The following is a 19,932-nucleotide window of genomic DNA, read 5'->3' as shown; positions in this document are numbered from 1 at the left end:
TTACAGAAGTGACTAACTGCCCACTTTACCAGGTGGAAAGCCAATGAAGTACAATTGCAGCGTGTTAAATGAATGCAAGTTACACTGAAGTGTTTATTTCAGGCAGCTGCATTTCAGCAAGAGATTGCAGTCCTTTACAGGTATGACACTCACTAGGAATAGTAAAGTTCTGGGAGGTGTAGTAGCAAAGAATGAATGACGAAAGAGGATTTGGAAGGTTTCTTTCTTGTTCTTGGCATAGTTTGTCTCCTCACAACTTTGTGTCATCGTTGTCACTGTCTGCTCTTGTAGAGGCAGCTGATTGTGAAGAGGAGGATGAGCTTGCCTGCAGAGGAGTAACAAAAACGTTCCGATTATTTTTAGTTTGTAAACATGCTTGATAGTCTGCAGTGTTATGAAGGATTCCTATTTTCATCTGCGCTAATTATGTACTTGTTTGAATGGCAGAATGAACCAACAAATATGACTTTTGTTGTTGAAGCGCTTTTTGGTTGAGTACATTTAGAGAGAAATTTGTTCAATAGAGGTTTCCTATTGTTTAGTTCCCATACCTGCTGAATTTGCACACAAAAGTGGTGCTAACTTCACATCTGGGAAATGCAGCTTGGTGACTAAGAAACTTTTGAAAAAACTTGCAGCTGGACGTTTGCAGACAAGGCTAATGAAAAATGAATAGGAGACAGTGTTGGTCTTATTCTTCCTTGCTGTCTCTTTTGCATGATCAGAAAAGAAGCATTTAAATATTTAAGGCAGACCACACAGAGGGTTCAAAATCACTGTTTCAAGAAGAAATACCTTCCTGCTTTTCTGACTTCTGTCATGCTTCAGATTATTTCTAATGGCATGAAGTAAGTAAAATAATTTCAAATCAGCACATTTCCTAGAAAATGTCATCATAACCTATCAGTTGCTCTTCTTTCTACAAAATGATCTGTTTTGAAATATTCACCTGATTTCCCCAGAAATGGTTTATACTTTTTGTTGTATTTAAGCACTTTTTTCCCCTGCACTTTCAGGATTGTGTTGCCTGTTTCCCATCTTCGTTAAGGATTACCATATTTGGATTATCTTGTTCCATAAAATCTCTTGTATGTGCATCCTTTCTGTGATTTAATCTTGCATTAAAGATACTCACCTGTATTATGTGTGGGGAAATGAAGAGTTGTTTATGATAATCAGACCATGGCTTCCCTTTTAATAACCTAGACTGACTTGTAAAAATCCAGGCTCAGGTTAAAAATCCTAGCTCAGGAATACATACTAGCTGAAAAAAGTTCTTTTTCTATCCCCTAGATGATCCCTCAACATCTATTTAACGCAGTATTACTCACCCTTTCCCTTGGTTCAGGTGAGTGTCTCTCTGGCTTTGACAGATTGTTTTCTGTATAAGCAGGAGGTTCAGAAGTGTCATGGGCTGGATCTGCCATAGAGACTGTGATGGGAATGTTCTGGCCCTGGAAGTATTTGTAAGCATCTTTGCTGCACACCAGTAGTGTCAGTCTGTCACCACTATCTTGGATTCTTGCCACCACTTTGTCATAGGATTCATTGATCACATTCACCCCATTCACTTCCACCAAAAAGTTGTTATTTTCTACACCTGCTGCGTCAGCTGGCCCGTGGTTTTGTACCTGCAAAGGCAAGTTCAAACTGTGGTAACTGATGGTTAGCTAGACTATTGTGTTACTGCTTTCCTTACAAGACAGCAAAATAAGCATGGAGAAGGGGAGATTTGTGGGGCAGAAATGAATTGGGAGAGGCAATAGGCCTAGAGATTTAAGGTGCATCTTGATTTTGATAGACTTTCGTTATAGAAATGTGGCATGGTAGAATCATGAAGACAGGTGGAAAACTAATTTTCTTATTTGCAGGTCCCTGTCCATTAACTTTAACTTACTACGTTTCACAGATTCCTTAGTAATGAGTGGAACCCCTCCTCTCAAGAAAGCTAAAGGCACAGATGTAATTTGAGACAGTAGAGGTTTGACTTTTGCTAGCTGTGGAATTCAGAGAAGGGGGGTAGAGTGGGGCAAACGTGTTTCTCTTACATTTAGGATGTTCTACAGTCAAAAAAATCTATTTAAAATACCAATTTTAGCTTGCCAGCCTCATGAATAAAAGTAAAAATTATGCAAAAGCTGGATTCCCCTTCCCTTTAGATGTGTAGCAGAATGAGGAATGTTTTCTGGTGCTTATTTTTTATCTTGGTCCTACAATGTCAGTCTGACTTTAACAATTACAGCTCTTATCTGAGGGTGCTGGAGAAGACTTGTCTTTTGTGGCTTTTCTTGAATGTATTTGTAGGATGGAAGGGAGGAAGCTGTCCAACAGACTACTTGAGCTTTTCCTTGTTCCTCATTCTACATTAGTACCTCACTGATGAACAGTCCAGGCTTGTTCTTGATCATGTTTAAACTGAAGCCAAATCCACTAGGCCCTTTCACCATCTTGCAGATTCTTGGCTTGTGGTTCATTTTCTGCTCAGTGTGCAACTCCACTCTTTCCTCTGTTTTAGCTGGAGCTGGATCTTGTGCTTTGTAGTAGTATGAGAAGGGGGAAATCTGAGCCTGAAAAAGTGACAAATAAAACGTTTTTAACATAAAAACTTCTGTTGTGAAATCTGTATTAGGCTTTCATGCTCAGCATGTTTTGTTTGAAACCTTTTTAATGACTCAGACTTGAGCTGCAATGAAGAACTCTTTGCTATTAATTTCTGGCTGAGTGGAAAACTACAGTGTTGATCTATGTGAGAAGGGAATTTTGTTACTTGTTTTGTTCATAAATGGTTATGCAGCTGCGTAGCTCGGAATTCGCTGTCTTAAACTTCTAACCTTTCTTGTGGTGTGTTTAAATTTAGAATTGTTCCAGTGGTGCCTATAAAAATCTGGAAGAGGCCAAAAATTTGGGTGTTTAGTGACTTGCTGTATAAGTGCAAGGAGAGTTGCTGAAATACAGGTGTAGTTTAGACATTTCTTGCAAGTTGAAGAAGTGTCTGTTAGAGCAGACTGGCTGTTTCATTGCTGCATATGTCTCTTAATAATGATAAATTATCAATTCTTAGCAGTAGTTTGCATTTTCTTACCAGTTTATACATGGCTTCAGTCTCCTTATCCACTACCAACAGTGTGGTTTTTGCCTCAGACTGCTTAATTTTTCCCACTACGCTTTCATGATCCAGACCATCCACTTGCTCGCCATTGACAGCTACTAAGATATCATTGTCTTTGAGACCTGCCTCAGCTGCTGGGCTCCCAGAATCAACATCCTTGATTACATGATCTAAGATCAGGAGGGAAAAAAAATTGATGTGAAGGCATATGCTTGGTAAGTTTAAAGACATCAAAATGCATGGTAAAGGCCAGTTGTCAGAATTGCACTTCAGGTTGAGACCATTTTCCTGATGTAGCCCTGTTTACAACACATCTGTAGATGTAGACTTCTAGGTGACCAGTAAGAAGTCAAAGAGATTGAGGTCTGCAAACCTTGTACAGGAATAAACTGTATAGCAAATGTCATGGGCTGTGTGTTAACTTGGTTCTTACCACCAGTATTTTGTTCCATCCGTAGATAAAAGCCGTAACCATTTTTCCCCTTCTGGATCTCAATAAGTCGTGGTTTGAGGGGAAGCAATCTTAGGCTGGCGCTCTCTTTGCTAAGTACCATCTTCTGGCTTGTGTAATAGTGGTCTGTTTCTTCATTTGAAAGTAGAAACATAACATGATTTTCAGACTTCTTCACCTGTGATAGTACATGTACAGTCTTAGATGTCACCCCTTCAACAACACGTGGGAATTGTAGATACTTTGGGAACTGGTGTACTGACACAGTGGTGTGTGGGTGCTGTTGATGAATGCGCCATAAAGTGTAGGCCGTGCTGCTGTAAGTTGATTTCTCCCCTTGACCACTCCAGTCAGAAATTCGGACCATGACAAGATCTTGGGCATGTAAGATCCAGCATGTATATGAGGAAATCTTCTGTATTTTACACTGTGTTCCTGACCTCTAGGGAATTAGCTGTAGCGTGCCATGAGGGTGGCATACAGTGCCAGTAGAATCCGGTGAACCTCAGTAGGCAGTGCTTGCCTTATCTAGATGTGGAACTCTACAATATAGACATATCATGCCATCTATACCACTATTTTAGATTACAGTGACAAGCGTCAAGCTTCTGTCACTCTTGGTCCTCTTCCATCTCCCTGTATCACTGATTCTGAGGTTGTGGGAGGTTTTTTGTCTGTTCAACCTCTCCAAGTCCATCCTTCTCTTACTCCTTTCTAGTCTAATGGGTGCCCTCTTTACTCATCTTAACCAATGTCACTCTGCTGCTGATGTTACAGCAGCTCAACAAAACACAAGTGTTGCACCATTCCATGTTTAGTAGCATGCACTGAATTGTGATGCTGGAGTGCCAGAGTATGTACTGCCTGTCTAATAGCTCTCTGAAATCTCTTCAACTCCAGCTGCGTTTTAGCAGTGCCAGTAGCGGAAAGCTGGAAGCCTCATTAGCAGTGTTCTGTGCAGCTGAGGCCAGGTAGTGAAATTACTTGCACAGTAATTTTCATTAGTTTTGGACTTCTTAACAGAAGAAAGGAACTACTGTCTAAAATAATGAATTTTCCCTGTTCCACAGTAACTGTATCATTGGAGAGTTCCCCCTCTTCCTGCCCTGAAAACCACATTTGATGACTTGCCCTTTTACCATTGGGAGTATTTCCAGGACTTCTAGGAACAGAGCATGATTTATTTAATCGGGTTCCTGGCAGCAGTATACTTCTGTTATTTAAAATTCTTTGGCCTGTCTTGATTGCAGTATTCAGAGTCAGTTCAAGAGGCTGCTTGACAACAGAGCGAAAGCAGAGGGGTACTCTGCCATGTTGATGATACGTGAACACTAGCTTCAAATATTTACTGTGAAGCATTCAAATGAACCAGACCTGCCTCCTCAGTAACCCTGATTGATAGGTTGCAGTGAAAGTGGGCTAGAACAGAAGATGAATCAGTATACAAACAAATACCTTTTCTACCACTTCCTCATGTGTGTCATTTTCCACATTTTTTCCATTGATTTCAATCAGGCGATCATTATCTTGGACACCAGCCTTTGCAGCTGCTCCTTGTGATGAAAGCTCTACTATGAACAACCCCTTCTGTCCTAAAATAAATGAAAACTCATTACATTACACAGGGTAAGTCACTGAAATATGCCTGAATTTAATGGTTAAGGAAACTCAGCACTGATGTCCTTACAGACTCTTGGTCTCTGCTTATGTGCAGATTACAGTGGCACCACAAGCCTTCCACATAGGCACACCTCTATCTCTTATTCTGGAAAAATCACTTCTGTGGGGGAGGGAGGCATTTGTTCACTATCTGCAGCTCAAACAGTCTTTTATGTCTCTACCAAGAATGCCAAAGGGGCTGATTAAGATAGCTGAAAGGGATTTGATTCCCACCCCCCTTCCCCCCCAGTTTGAAGTGATGACCTGCTTTTATTGTTTTATACATTTCATCATTTCCTGTGTTTGGAAGGCTTCCACGTTTGGTCTTTCAGTTATATTGCATTCCAAAATACCCTCTTCAGAGGTGATGCTTTCCAGAAGACTTCCCTATTGTGTTGACTGGCCTTGGAAGAAAGGCATGTGTGGAGGAGGTTCAAAATGCCTTGCTTTCTAAATGAAATAACTTACAAATCAGGAAAAGTGTTTATTACAGCTGTCTAGAACCTCGTGTGCTGATTCCTGAGGTGATTTGGAGGTATGGAACAGGACTTAATGTAGCACCTTGAGTGTATATCTGGTATTTGAGCAGGGACTGCGAATTTGGTTTTGGTAAGTGGGCTTAAATAACTAGCAGAAAATAGCTTATTCTTTTTATGTCTTTTTTTTTTTTTTTATCTTTTCTCCACCCCATAAGAAAAGTGGTCCTTGGAAAACAGTGCACTGTATATGCTGTACAGAAACAGACTAGAGATGGATCTGAACTCATCTTGCTGCTTCTCTCTTTCTGTCAGCAAGAGCAGTTTGTGTGTCCCCATTGGCTCCACATGTTAACTGTGGTTGCCTCTGTCCCTGCTGCCATAGAGATATATATATACACACACACAGAGAGTATCAGTTCTCCCCAGGCTCTCACCTTCTGTGGTTTTCAGGGAGAAGCCATAGCCTTTCTCCTCCTTCACTAGGTAGCAGAGCCGGGGTTGTGGAACTCCAGTTGTTGCTCCATTGGCCATGGGCAGTGGGGACTGCTGCTCCTGCTGCTGTCCTGTTGACACCTTTTGGCCCAGCTCTTCCAAGTTCACTCCCTCCTTTTCTGCCTTTTGATAGGATGCGTCATCCAGAACAAGAAGTACAACAGAATTCCCGCTGTTTTTGACAATCTCCACCACCTGTAGTGGACAAGGTGAAATGGCAAGCAGGTCCTAGAGTAGTTGACCTAAAAGCTCTCCCCAGGAAGGGTTGCACTGTCTACTGTTTTTGTTGTCTCATCCCTCTGCTTATGCACTATGGAGGCACCTCAAAGACATTTCGTGCCCATGGTGGGTAATAAATGATGCAGGGAGACACTCAGAGCAGTTAACTCAACTCTTGGATTTCCTAGCTGAAGATGCCATAAAAACTGGAAGAGAAAGCTTCACATAGTGGCAGTCGATCTAGGTGATGGGGGAGTGATGTGGATCCCAGACTAAAGAGAGATGTACCTGTGCATGTTCCTCCTTGTCTACAAACACACCATTAACCCTGAGGACTCTGTCTCCATCCTTCAAGCCAGCCTTTTCAGCTGGACTGTTCTTTTCCACATTCCGGATGAGATGCCCTGCTGTGTCTTTCTCAATACGCAGGTAGAATCCGTAGCTCTTTTGGGGCTTTTTGGTCACTGTACATTCTCGGGGCTGGAGAACAGAAGTCATCTCTATCAGACAGGATGGAAAACATATGTGTGAGTAAAAACACTAAGGTTACCTAGATATGTTTCCTCTAAATACATATCGAGACAGTTTGCTCCAAAATTCTTGGGTTTTTGTTTCCCAGGAAATCCAGCTGTGCAAAGTTGAAGCTAGTTAACAAAACTAGGGAGAAGACACCAATCCCTTTTCCCTCTCCCCCCTTGCTTTTCTTGTCTCCCTATCTCAAATGAAGTTACGCACGATGCAGAACTGGAAGAAAGAAGTTGTCTGCCTGGGATAACATAGTGAAAATTGAGGTGAGGATTTAATACCAAAATTAAGTCTTACAGAGGAAAAGTAATGGCAGCAGAAAAATACTGGAACACTACAGGAAAGTTATGTGACAAAATGGGATTTCACAGAATCGCAGAATGGTCAAGGTTGGAAGGGACTTCTGGAGGTCATGTGGTCTAGCCTCCCAGCTCAAGCAGGGCCACCTAGAGCCAGTTCCCCAGGAACAAGTCCAGATGGCTTTTGAATATCTCCAAGGAGGGAGGCTCCTTTACCCCTCTGGGCAACCTGTGCCACTGCTCGGTCACCCTCAGTAAATAAATGCCTCCTGATGTTCAGAAGGAATCTCCTGTGTTTCAGTTTGTGCCCGTTGCCTCTTGTCCTTTTACTGGGCACCACTGAAAAGAGCCTGGTTCCATCTTCTTTGCACCCTCCCTTCAGATATTTTTATACGTTGGTAAGTTTCCCCTAAGCCTTAGCTTCTCCGGGCTGAACAGTGCAACTCTCAGCCTTTTTAATATCTCCAAGGATGGAGACTTTACAACTTTTCTGGGCAACCTGTGCAGATGGACGAGCAGGTGGGATCAAGGAAGGACCTCAATGTCCTAACCAGGCTTTCCTGTTCTTAGTTATTTTAGCAAAAACATTAAGTTTCAGGAAAAGACATTGTAACTAGAGTGTTTTTGTTAATGAGTGCAGGGTTTGCATTGGAGGGTGGAAAGCAAGGACTATAAAGGAACTAGGAAGACCCTTGTCTCCACTTACGAAGCTTTTTTTCTTCTAGCTGGTTTTGTTATCTCTACATCTCAGTTGTCATACAAAATGGTGCCCTTGCTTTATTTCTGTGTCCTTTAGAAGTTACTGGTAGAGTCAAAGTTCTTGGAGCTGTCCATGTTGTCCTCTGCCTCTGAATCCTAATTAAACACTCTGAATCTGTTATGAAGAGGAGCTAACAGAGCTATTTCACTTTGGTATATCATTGTATGTGAGACTTGGGTAAGATATGAATGCAGGTATTATGTGGTCTAACAAAAGCATGGAATATTCAGGCATACACCTACTGACAATGTGAATGTGCCATCAGGTCATCACTTGCAGGAGAGGTAATTTAATTTAGAGCGGTGGATGCTGTTCACTTTAACTTTTGCAATGACTTTGACACAGTCTCTAGTACAGTCGGTGTAGCCAATTTGGTGACAAATGTACTGCATAAGCAGACTACTAGATAATGCAGAAAATTGGCTGGGCCACTAGATTCAGAGGGGTTTGATCAGTGGTATATAATCCAGTCGTTGGCTGGTTATTAGTGGCATTCTTTAGAGTTGGTACTGGGCGGATACTGTTTAACATCTTTAGGATACAGACAGTAAGACAGAATATGTCCTCAACAAGCTGGTAGATGATACTAAACTGAGGGGGAGCAGTCAATAGGCTGGAGGTTAGGGTTGCTATTTAGTGGGACCTCAGCAGGCTGGAGAAATGGGCTGACAGGAACATCATGAAGTTCAATGAAGAAAAATGAAAAAAAAAAAATCTGTATCTAGAGCATGCACAACAATACAGGCTGACTGCTGGCTGGCCAGAAGGCAGTGTTGCTGGACAGCACTCAAGTGCCCAAGCTGAACATGAATCAGTGGTGCACCTTTGCAGTGAAGAAAGTCAACTGTATACTGGGTGGTATCAGAATGTAGCCAGCAGGTCAATAGAAGGGATTATTCCCCTCTCTTTGGCACTCGTGAGACCTGTCTCCAGTTTTGAGCTCCCCAAATAATTGACATATTGGAGCTAGTCTACTGAGGTGATTTAGGTTTTGGAGCACATCATAATGTTTAAGGAGGCAGAGAGAGCTGGGTCTGTTCAGTCTTGGGAAGAGAAAGTAAGGGGAAGATCTTATTGATGTCTTCAACTGCCTAACTGGATTGTGTAGAGAACACAGAGCCAGACTCTTCTTGGAAGTTAACAGTGGTAGGACAAGAGGCAACAGACACAAGCTGCAGCAAGGAAAATTCCAATTGGACAGCCATACGGACAGCTTTTCATCTTGGGGGCTGTCAGATACTAGAACAGGTGCCCAGAGAGGCTGTGGAATCTCCGTCCTTGGAGATACATAGCTGGATGGGGCCCTGAGCAACCTTATCTAAGTTGGCCCTGTTTTGTATGGGGCATTGGACCAGACGACCTCCAGAAGACTCTTCCAACCTAAATTCTTCTATGCTTTTATTATGTCATGAAACTCCGGTTTGGGTGATGCGTATCGTTAGCAGGAATACTACGTAATGAAAGTAAGCAGTAGTTGTGACCAGGAAACAACTCCAAAGATAGTTGTCTTAGGAACTCCTACCAAAGATCCATGATCATAGAGGAACAAGACGAGTGAAGGCAACTTCCTCCAGTTGGAAAGTCCAGGTAATTAGCAAACTTGATTTGTATTTTACTGGAAAGATTTTTTTCTGCCTCTCTCTACTAACAGAAGTCTGTGTAGAAGATTTTAGAAAATTTAGGACTATTAAGACTGTTAGAAGTTAGTATAGAATGGGTTAAGGTTATTAATGGCAACAGAGCTGCTCAACAGGCCATGAACAGTGTTCTCAGCCTGCCCCCTGGTATAGCCCCAATCCAGGACCAGATTAAAACCCAGCCAAGCTAATCCGTAGAGACAGATCAAACGAAAGATGAAAAATCAGCAAGATACAGGTGCTTAGCCGGGGAGTGATTAAAATATAGAGAACTTACAAAGATAAATGTGAAATAGTTAATGGAACAACCAGAGAGGTTTTCTCAGAATTGTGTAGGTATGAGACTTCAAGGTAAAGCGGATGGGAAGATGACTGACCCAAGATGGACTTTGAAAGCCACAGGATGATGACCAGATGGAACAAGAGAAGAATTGATGAGACAAGATGCTGATGAATGATAATGACGTGGGAACTGAGATCAACTGGAAAATTACAAAGACTTTGGACTGGGATAATGGGTGGTAAAAAGGTATACAAGACTGAGAAATTTTTGGAGGGTTGCCATTCACTGCGGTGGTGGCCCAACTCTGAGTTGTTAATAAAGCAAACCTAGAGAAACCCATGACTGAGAATTCTTGAACAGAATTGGCACCCCAAATGGGACTCTAGAACACAAGAGGAAGGAGACCAGGGCTCTCTTTGGGCAGACCCGTAACCAATACTCAAAAGCTGGCAAAAGTATCAGGTGAGTTCACCTATTGAGATTTGGGAACAGGTGATTCCAGATATACTGGGAGTACTCTTGAGTTTAAACTTGGTCATAGGAGAAGATGGGAAATGTACCCAGCGTTCAAAGGGGGACACCCCTTGCTGAGGTACTAGAAAATTGGAAAAAGATACCCCTGGCACAAACACTACAAAAGCGAAAGCTGATTACTTTGTGCCAGGAGGGATGGCCACCCCTGACTTATGATAGAGGAGGAGGACCAGCAGATGTGTGGCCTCCAAAAGGAACTTTTAAGCCTCATAAACAAAAGTTCCTAAGAATGATTCTGGAAGATAGGGGTAGTCAGGCTATTGACTACTGGTATATATGGTACAATTGGGCACAACAAAGACCAAAATTATCAAAAAGGAGGGCAAGCTCACATCCCTCTGCTCCGGTAGCTAGGAAACTGACCTTGTCTCTGCAGGAATGTATCTAATGAGGCTTGAATACATTCTGAATCCAAGAACTGGACCAGGAGCTCCTCCTGATGTCCCTGTGGTTACTGCAGTAGAGACATGAATCTTGGAAACAAGAAGATCTAGTTTCCTGGAAAAGTAACATGCCCAGGCTGAGACATGCTGCAGAAAAATGTGCGCAGTTGTTATCTGGCATAGTAACAGATTATAGGCCTAATTGGAATGATATGAAAACTTTATTGTGAGAACTATTTCAGCCTGAAGAAAGAGAAAAAATATTCCTAAAAGAAAGAGGGATAGCCCAAAGAGGACAAGGGTTAATCCCTTGGCCAGACCAGGACCCAAATTGGAATCTGACCACTACAGAAGGAGTGAGAATTTACCAGACTGCTGTGCAGCAACTTCTAGAAGCTGTACGACAGTGTGGAGAAAAAGTGACTAATTGGACAAAAGTTATGGAATGCAGGCAAAAATCGGATGAACATCCTAGTGATTATTGGGCACGATTAAAGGCAGTGCTCTTAAAATATGGGGGAATGGCAGAAGATAATTTTCAAGAGCCATTACCAATCAGTGTATCTGTGGAACAATCAGCTCTGGATATCAATAAATATTTTAAGCAGCACATGCCTGGTTGGCAGGGGGAAACCCTACCAAAAATTCTTAGCATTGCAACTTTTGTTTACGATGGTAGAGATGAGGAAAAGCAAAAGAGAGAAGAAGAAAAGCAGAAGGAAGAAAAGAAATAAGAATGGAAGGAGAAAGAAAGGGAAATCAGTTTGCTGGCAGCTGCAATTACTCAAAATTATAACCCCAGGGGAAGAGGACGGGGATTCCCCCGTGGGAATTTTAGAGCAGGACAAGGTGGTCAGGGACGACTACCTCCTTCTGCTGCACAACTTCAAGGAATGAAGTTAAATGCTTCAGAGTGTTTTTATTGCAGAAATATAGGGCACACACAGCGAGATTGTCCACTGCAACCTGTGGCAGCAGGACAACGATCTGTTGCAGCATAGCCACCGCAACCACATTCTCAATGATATTGAGGAATCCAAGGTGATTGGGATGACTGAGCCTCTTGATGGAGTGGACGTAAATGAGTATGGACAGATTACTGCAAAGGTAAATGGAATTTTTTTTACTTTTTTGGTGGATACGGGAGCTACATTGGCATTATTAAATTACAATATTCCTCAGATTTCTGGGGAAAAAGTGATAATTAAAGGAGTTGTGGGAGAAGAATTGAAGTACCTCTCTCTCCCTTTACTTGTCATTTTGGCCAGAAAATTGGCATGGGGAAGATTTATAATATCTCCCAATTCACCTATTTCCTTACTGGGACGTGACCTTTTGCAGGAATCTGGTACTCAGATATCTCTAGCTCCTAGTGGAATGAAATTATATTTTATTGGATCTGAAATTGCACATATTTCAAATGAAAAAGAGTTGACCGAAAATATTCCACGAGGACTTGAGGTGGTACCCCAAACACTCTGGAGCACCTCAGGGGAAGATGTGGGATTGTTCCTTTCTGCAGAACCTGTAGTAATAAAAACAAAGGGAGGGTTACCCCCTTCTATTAGACAATACCCAATTGCTAATGAAGCTATACCTAGTATTTCAAAACAAATTGATTCTTTTTTGAAAAAGGGGATCTTGAAAGAATATGAAGGCCCATACAATACCCCTATCTTGCCTGTAAATAAGCATCAATTAGATAAACATGGAGACGCAGAATATAGATTTGTACAAGATCTCCGAGCTGTAAATGAGCATGTAGTATCATTGCACCATATTGTTCCTGATCCAAATTTAATACTAACTCAGATACCTGCACGGGCACAGTATTATACTGTTTTAGATCTAACAGGAGCATTTTTTAGTATTCCTATTACAGAAGAAAGTCAGCTAATATTTGCTTTTACATGGCAAGGGAAACAGTTAACTTGGATGCGGCTACCGCAAGGGTTTACTAGTTCTCCAACAATTTTTTCTCAAATATTGAAAAAAGATCTGAGAGATTTAAGTTTTCCAGGCAATTCAGTATTGGTCCAATATGTTGATGATTTATTGTTGGCCAGTCACACACAGCAGGAGTGCATGAAAGACACAGAATATCTCTGTATTCAACTATGAAGGAAGGGACACCGAGCATCTCTATCCAAACTACAGCGTTGTCTACAGCAGGTAAAGTACTCGGAATTCATATTGAAACCTAGGGAAGGAGAAGTGGACCCAGATCGGGTAAGAGTAATACAAGAGCTGCCAAGATCAATTACAAAAAAACAATTAAAGGGATTTTTAGGACAAGTGGGATTTTGTAGATCTTGGATTCTGGGTTTTAGTGAACTAGTAAAACCCCTACATGAAGCCACTAGAAATGAAGAAGTGGAATGTATAAAATGGGGACCTGAAAGGGAGAAAGCTTTTAGGATTTTAAAAGGGGCCTTATTAAAGGCACCAGCTTCAGGGATACCAGATTACACTAAACCATTTAAATTGTATTGTGTTGAAATGAAGGGAGTTACAAATGCTGTTGTAGTACAAACTTTAGGACCACATGAAAGACCAGTAGCCTATTACTCTCATATTTTAGATCCTGTGATAAGAGGCACGCCATTCTGTATAAGAGCGGTGGCAGCGGCAGCTGGGTTAGTGGAGCGAACTTGAAACCTGATTCTGAGACACCCACTCACTGTCTGTGTACCCCATGAAGTTGAACTTTTATTAGAACAATATGCAGAAAAGGTACCATCTCCACAAAGGGCACATCGTTATGAATTGATTTTGTTACTTACTGATAACCTGAAAATAGAGAGATGTAATACTTTGAATCCAACTACTTTAATGCCACTGCCGACGGATGTGAAAAGGATGTACATAATTGTACTCACATTATATACTCAGCCAGCAAACCACGGAACGACTTGAGAGATGAACCTTTAGATAACCCAGATCTGAACTTATTTACAGACAGAGCATCATATTATGAGGGTGGATTGAAGCGAACTTACCCCAGAAACACAGGTATTATTGGCTGAACCTTTATCACCTTCTCTAGGTACTCAAGGAGTGGAAATTATCACCCTTACTGGAGCAGCAAGGTATGCAATCGGAATGCGTGTAAATCTTTACACTGATTCTAAATATGCTTTTAGAGTCTGTTGTGCAACAGGTGTGCTATGGAAAGAGAGAGGATTTCTCACCTCCGCAGGAAAAACTGTTGCACATGGGGCAGAAATTAAAGCATTGTTGGAAGCGATCAAGTTACCTTCTAAAATTGCCGTGATATATATAAAGACCTACACGAACAAGACGGACAGAATCACAAAGAGGAATGCCCTAGCAGATCAAGCAGCTAAGGCGGCAGCAAAACAGATCTTATTATTGATGGCATTGAAGTTGGAGTACTCAGAAGGGGAACTCCCTGAGATGGGAAAATTATATGATGATCTCCCAGAAGATAAGAAAAAACTATGGGAAAAACTTGGAGGAGAGCAAAGCAAAGGAATCTGGACATTAGGAGGTAAAGCGTTACTTCCCAAAAGGTATTTATTACCAATCATGCAATGGTACCATGATAAGATGCATGGGGGACCAGAGAGTATTGCCTTGAAGATTCAGAGATTGTGGGCAGCACCAGGAGTTTATGCAGCAACTAAAAGGATTTGTCAAAGTTGCTGGTTGTGTAAAGAATGTGCAACTCTCCAAATTAAAACCCCATCTGGGAAAAGACCTCCGGATACATATCCTTTTCAGAAATTACAAATAGACTATGCTGAAATGCCCAAGGCATTAGGTTTTACCTCTATGCTGGTGATAGTTGATCAGCTGTCTGGATGGGTAGAAGCCTTCCCGATAAGGGAAAGTGATTCAAAAGCAGTAGTGAAAGCTTTGATTAAAGAAGTCATACCAAGATATGGGGTACCAGAAGTGATTGATTCAGATCGAGGAGCACATTTCTCAGCTGCAATTCTTTTGCAGATATATCATTTTTTTTAAACACTAAAGCTCAATTTCGTACACCCTATCACCCAGAATACTCAGGGCAGATAGGAAGGATGAACAGGACAATAAAAGAAAAAATGGTGAAAGTGTATAAACAGACAGGATTGAAATGGCCAGAAGCTTTAAATTTAGTTCTTTGGGATATTAGGAATACACCAAGGCAACCAATAGGAGTTTCATCTGCTGAAATCCTATTTGGGAGGATAATAGCAGTACCGGGGAACTTAAGTCCCAGCTAAGACAAGCTTATTGGATGGAGGTGAACAAGTGACCCAACATTTACTATACTTACAACATTCATTTACTAAGTTGAGAAATCATGCATATTGGTACCGAGGAGTTTCTCCAGAAGTACAGGTGCATGACATTCAACCTGGAGACGTGGTTTATATTAAAAAATTTAAAAGGAAGAACAGGTCTGAACCAAATTGAGAAGGACCTTATCTTATATTATTAACCTCTTTTTATGCCATAAAGATACAAGGAAAAGAAGCCTGGATCCATCATTCACATGTAAAGATACTTCGGAAGAATTAACATCTCAACAGCAATCTTGGTATTGACTCAATTTTTGTTTTTTACTGACACCTTGTGGTCTAATTTTATATTGCATTACCGAGAACTTGAAACTGTACGAACTGTGAGAAGTTATGGAAATCCCACATACCAAAACTTTGGTAGAGCTAAGGGAACTCAAATTAGAAATAATAGAAGTGTTGTTGTTTCCGGGAACACAAAATTAGAGTGGGAAGTTCCTGAAAATATAATGCAAACTGCAAAATTTTGTGTAATGGTTTGGTCTAATCTTGAAGGTCCTTGGAATTTCAAACCTTGCTGCGAACCAAAACGGTGAATTCCTTGTGCTTATCTTTTACAAATACGTGAGCCAAGAACAGGGAAAGGAACTTCGTGTATCAGTCACGACCTATGGATGATTGGACATGGACAACATAAGGAAACAGGTTAGATGAACAATGATTGGTGGTGTTATGATTTATCTCTGAATCATGCCTTTTTCATTGAATATCAGGTTTTGATATTAGGTGTACGAGGCGAACCTAACAAGCAGGAAATTTATGACTGAGTTTTGAGAAGATCTTTTGAATATCGATCAATACCAAATTTTGAACGAAAACTAGGAAAACCTAGGAGCCTGCCAGACATAAATTGGGAAAATCATTGAAAAGACAACACACGTGTCTATAATGCAGTCGATCTCACATAATGTAAATCTGTCTGATTGCTGGCTTTGTGTTACCTTACCAAACTCAGTAGGTTACAGAACTCAATTGGTAAGGGTACCTATCCCAATGAATAAAAATTGGGAAAAATACTGGCAAAATACCACCTTCACTGATGCTCATGAGGAACATATATGGGATATTAGTTTACCTACAGGTGCTGATTCTCTCCCTACACAATGTATCCAGAGACGTTATCCACCTGACATTAAGAACAAGAATTTATGTAAAAAATCATATGTTTGTAGGTAATTAGACTAAATGTAACACTACTATAATGATTAAGTCAGCAACTGAATTGAGTTGGATTGGAGCAACTTCTTTGGGGGTCTTTTGGTTGTGTGGACAGAGGGCATACAAAGCTCTTGTACATTGGGACTGTTGTCCACGGATTTAGAAATATGGCCAAAAAACTTGAAGGCCTGTTTGGCATAGAACATTTTTATCACGTACTCGACAAACCAGAAATAGACAGATCCACTAAATTTCAATCTTTTATCCATTGGTTCATGCCAAGACTAGGTGTAAGTGAATCGGAAAAGGCAATTTCGAATGTTTCTGGTGAAATTGAGAAGTTAGTCAATTATACTGCTCATGGGTTATTAACTTTACAAAAAGAGTTTCATGAGTTACCTAAGTTGACTCTTCAAAACCATATGGCATTAGATATTCTTTTGGCATCACAAGGAGGAGTATGTATGGTGTTAAATGTTAGTTGTTGTATGTATGTAGACCACACTGGAGAATTGCTGACCAATGTGCGTAAAATATGGGAAATACATTCAAGGATGCAACAAATAGCGAAAGATGATACATCACGGGGATTTGCAGAAATCTTTTCTTGGCTCATGTCATGGTTTCCAAGCGTAGCAACATGGTTGAAAAAGGGGATTGTGATACTGATAGTAATTATTGTGATTTTTGTGTGTGGATTAGTTTTAGCACAAGGTTGTATTGCTTGTTATATAAGCATGATGAATAAGATTAGAGATACTGCCTGGAATTATTGTAGTTATTATAATTGCAGGTATGCAATTGAGTAGAATAAAAACAAAAGGAGGGAACTGTAGAAGATTTTAGAAAATTTAGGACTATTAAGACTGTTAGAAGTTAGTATAGAATGGGTTAAGGTTATTAATGGCAACAGAGCTGCTCAACAGGCCATGAACAGTGTTCTCAGCCTGCCCCCTGGTATAGCCCCAATCCAGGACCAGATTAAAACCCAGCCAAGCTAATCCGTAGAGACAGATCAAACGAAAGATGAAAAATCAGCAAGATACAGGTGCTTAGCCGGGGAGTGATTAAAATATAGAGAACTTACAAAGATAAATGTGAAATAGTTAATGGAACAACCAGAGAGGTTTTCTCAGAATTGTGTAGGTATGAGACTTCAAGGTAAAGCGGATGGGAAGATGACTGACCCAAGATGGACTTTGAAAGCCACAGGATGATGACCAGATGGAACAAGAGAAGAATTGATGAGACAAGATGCTGATGAATGATAATGACGTGGGAACTGAGATCAACTGGAAAATTACAAAGACTTTGGACTGGGATAATGGGTGGTAAAAAGGTATACAAGACTGAGAAATTTTTGGAGGGTTGCCATTCACTGCGGTGGTGGCCCAACTCTGAGTTGTTAATAAAGCAAACCTAGAGAAACCCATGACTGAGAATTCTTAACAGTCTGTCAAAAGATCGAAGTTTTGTTGTAGAGATTAGCCACTAATCACAGCCTAATAAATCCTAAGAAAATTAATCTGTTTCTGTGTAAAGAATTCTTTGCAACTTTGTGTTTTAATTCTCTTTTTATCACCTGTGTGACTAATGTATGTGGGAGCTGGCCTTTTTCCTTTTCCTTTTTTTTAGAAGTAGCTGGGAGTCAAATCCTTCCATGACAGCAGGCTACTGTGCAACAGCCTCTGTGGCTACCCATGCTACAGACCGTTTGCTATTGAAGCTGAAAGTGCATTGTTGAGGTTAGTTGGGCAACATATAGAACAGTATGGATGTGTGGCGGGGGTTTGGCACAGATGTCACTGAAGCTGGAAAATATGGGGAATTTCAGCATGCAGGGGTAGGAAGCCTGCAGATCATGATTCATTTTGTCAGGTGCCTTGTGCTTTTTTGGGTCTCTGTGTAGTTGCACTGGGACTAACTCCATATAGGGATGGACTGCCCTATTTGTTTGGACATCGTTTGGAACACACCAGGCTGTATTGATCACAACTACAACTCAAAGCAGTTTTTCTTGACAAACACTGGGAATCAGCGGTACTTCCTGACATTAACATGCAAAACCAGTGGCACACAAAACTGAAGAAACAGTAGGCTTTTAAGGAAAAGACTATATCTTTGTATTTAGAAATGGAGGGAAGGTTACAGTGCACTGCATACTACTCTTTTTAATCCATGAAAATTTTACATGCAAAATTATTGGGATCATAAAAAGGCGTTTTCTAAGGGAAGAGGGATTAGCAAAAAAAGGAATTTCTTACCTGTGTTTCTGTGTGGAGCAGCCTGCACAGGAATTCTCTTTTGCTGCCCCTCCTGTGGCTGTACCTATAAGTAAGACTGGACTTTGCTTGGGCAAAGGTTGACTTAAAAGATGATTTATTTAACCAAGTTTCACTGAATATGTTCAACACCTTGATAGGCTGTCTTGTCCCAGCCTGCATAAATGCTAATCACATGCATTTCTCAGCAGCTTTGAATTTTGTTCTACCGATAATTATACTCAAAAATTTAGTCAAGCAAGTCATCGGAGGCAAGCCTGATCTTTGCTCTGGGCAACAGCCTTCTCCAGCTGCAAGAAATGTTTTAAAGGCAGCACGTTTGGATTGTGGATTGACCTGGGCCAGCAGCATTTGACTGCAGATCAAGAGGTTCAAATCTGTGCACCCCATGTTGGATGCCAAAAAAAGGGACTGTGGTGGGTTAACCTTAGCCAGCAGCCAGATGCCCACTGAGCTGCTTTCACTCCCCTACTCCAGAGGACAGGGAGAGAAAATAGGATGAAAAAGCTTGAAGAATTCAAGATAACAACAGTAACTGGGAGAGATACAATAAAAAAATGGGCTTGTCACTGAGGGGTGGCCCTGACTGTTGAGGTTATCATACATGTGAAACATACATTGCAATCAAGTGACCCATTGTTGTGGTTTAACCCCAGTCAGCAACTAAGCACCACAATTGTAAAGCTATCCCTTACTCCCTGCATAAAATTATGCCCTTGCAGCTGAGTTATGGAAAGGTGGTACACCTTATCTAAGCCACTGCAACCCACAGTATTAACAAGAGGAAACATCACTTTCAATTTATATTAATATGCAAGGCTAACTGTGATGGCTGAAAGCTGTGATTCGCAACCTCTGTCAGCTAAAGATACGCTCCCTGAAGAATCTGTTGTTCCCATCCGAGGTGGGCAGCGGCCAATTCAGCTAAGCCTTTCATTCCGCAGCTAAGTCTGACAGGGATTGTGAATCACAGCTTTGGTGTGTTTTAAGGTCTCCTTCAGTTGAAGGCATATTTTATTTGTTCTTGTATTTAAGCTGTTCAAGATCAGTACAGCCCTTTCCCTTTGCCCCTTATTTCACCAGTGATGGTTTTTCCTCTTTAGAGTGGTAAGTATTATATAAAGCACTATGTGATTTGGTAATACGTATATTTGGTTCACTGAAGTCCTCCTTAATCATGAGGCAAAGTCCATTCTGAGCTACCAAATGAATGTTCATCAGTCATCCTGCACATAGCCAAGTGGTAATTTTTTCTTTCTCTTCTGGTGACCACATGCTCCTGATATGGCAAAGAGAGTCAGGGAAAAAAGGGGATGCAAAGATGAATGACATTGGAATCCTGCTGGTTTGTA

General features: G+C 41.1%; 1 protein-coding gene and 1 long non-coding RNA gene across 5 annotated transcripts; one reads left to right on the top strand and one right to left on the bottom strand.

The window, feature by feature from the left end:
- Positions 1 to 59: 59 nt before the first annotated feature.
- PDZK1 (PDZ domain containing 1) lies at positions 60 to 18,624 on the bottom strand. 3 transcript variants are annotated; one of them, XM_052793888.1, is made up of 10 exons: positions 18,563 to 18,620; positions 15,116 to 15,196; positions 6,698 to 6,909; positions 6,133 to 6,385; positions 5,016 to 5,152; positions 3,543 to 3,738; positions 3,083 to 3,279; positions 2,373 to 2,567; positions 1,332 to 1,631; positions 60 to 325 (listed from the first exon to the last, which is right to left on the bottom strand). In XM_052793888.1, the coding sequence occupies exons 3-10, from the start codon at positions 6,905 to 6,907 to the stop codon at positions 251 to 253; spliced, it is 1,563 nt and encodes a 520-aa protein (XP_052649848.1). In that variant the 5' UTR covers positions 6,908 to 6,909; positions 15,116 to 15,196; positions 18,563 to 18,620; the 3' UTR covers positions 60 to 250. The 3 variants fall into 3 exon arrangements, with proteins under 3 accessions (XP_052649848.1, XP_052649847.1, XP_052649849.1); XM_052793887.1 differs by lacking the exon at positions 15,116 to 15,196 and having other exon boundaries at positions 18,563 to 18,624; XM_052793889.1 differs by lacking the exons at positions 3,543 to 3,738; positions 5,016 to 5,152; positions 18,563 to 18,620 and having other exon boundaries at positions 15,116 to 15,307.
- Positions 6,905 to 17,726, top strand: LOC128144726 (uncharacterized). Of its 2 annotated transcripts, none has more exons than XR_008236169.1 (3): positions 6,905 to 10,375; positions 11,767 to 11,937; positions 15,301 to 17,726. It is a non-coding gene; the product is annotated as an uncharacterized LOC128144726 (long non-coding RNA). The 2 variants fall into 2 exon arrangements; XR_008236168.1 differs by having other exon boundaries at positions 13,877 to 17,726.
- Positions 18,625 to 19,932: the final 1,308 nt, after the last annotated feature.

This window comes from Harpia harpyja, chromosome 8, assembly GCF_026419915.1.
Source record: "Harpia harpyja isolate bHarHar1 chromosome 8, bHarHar1 primary haplotype, whole genome shotgun sequence".
In the NCBI taxonomy this organism is placed as follows: Eukaryota; Metazoa; Chordata; class Aves; order Accipitriformes; family Accipitridae; genus Harpia; species Harpia harpyja.
Note: the sequence above shows the minus strand (reverse complement) of the source record. Positions and strands in the feature narration are given on the sequence as shown.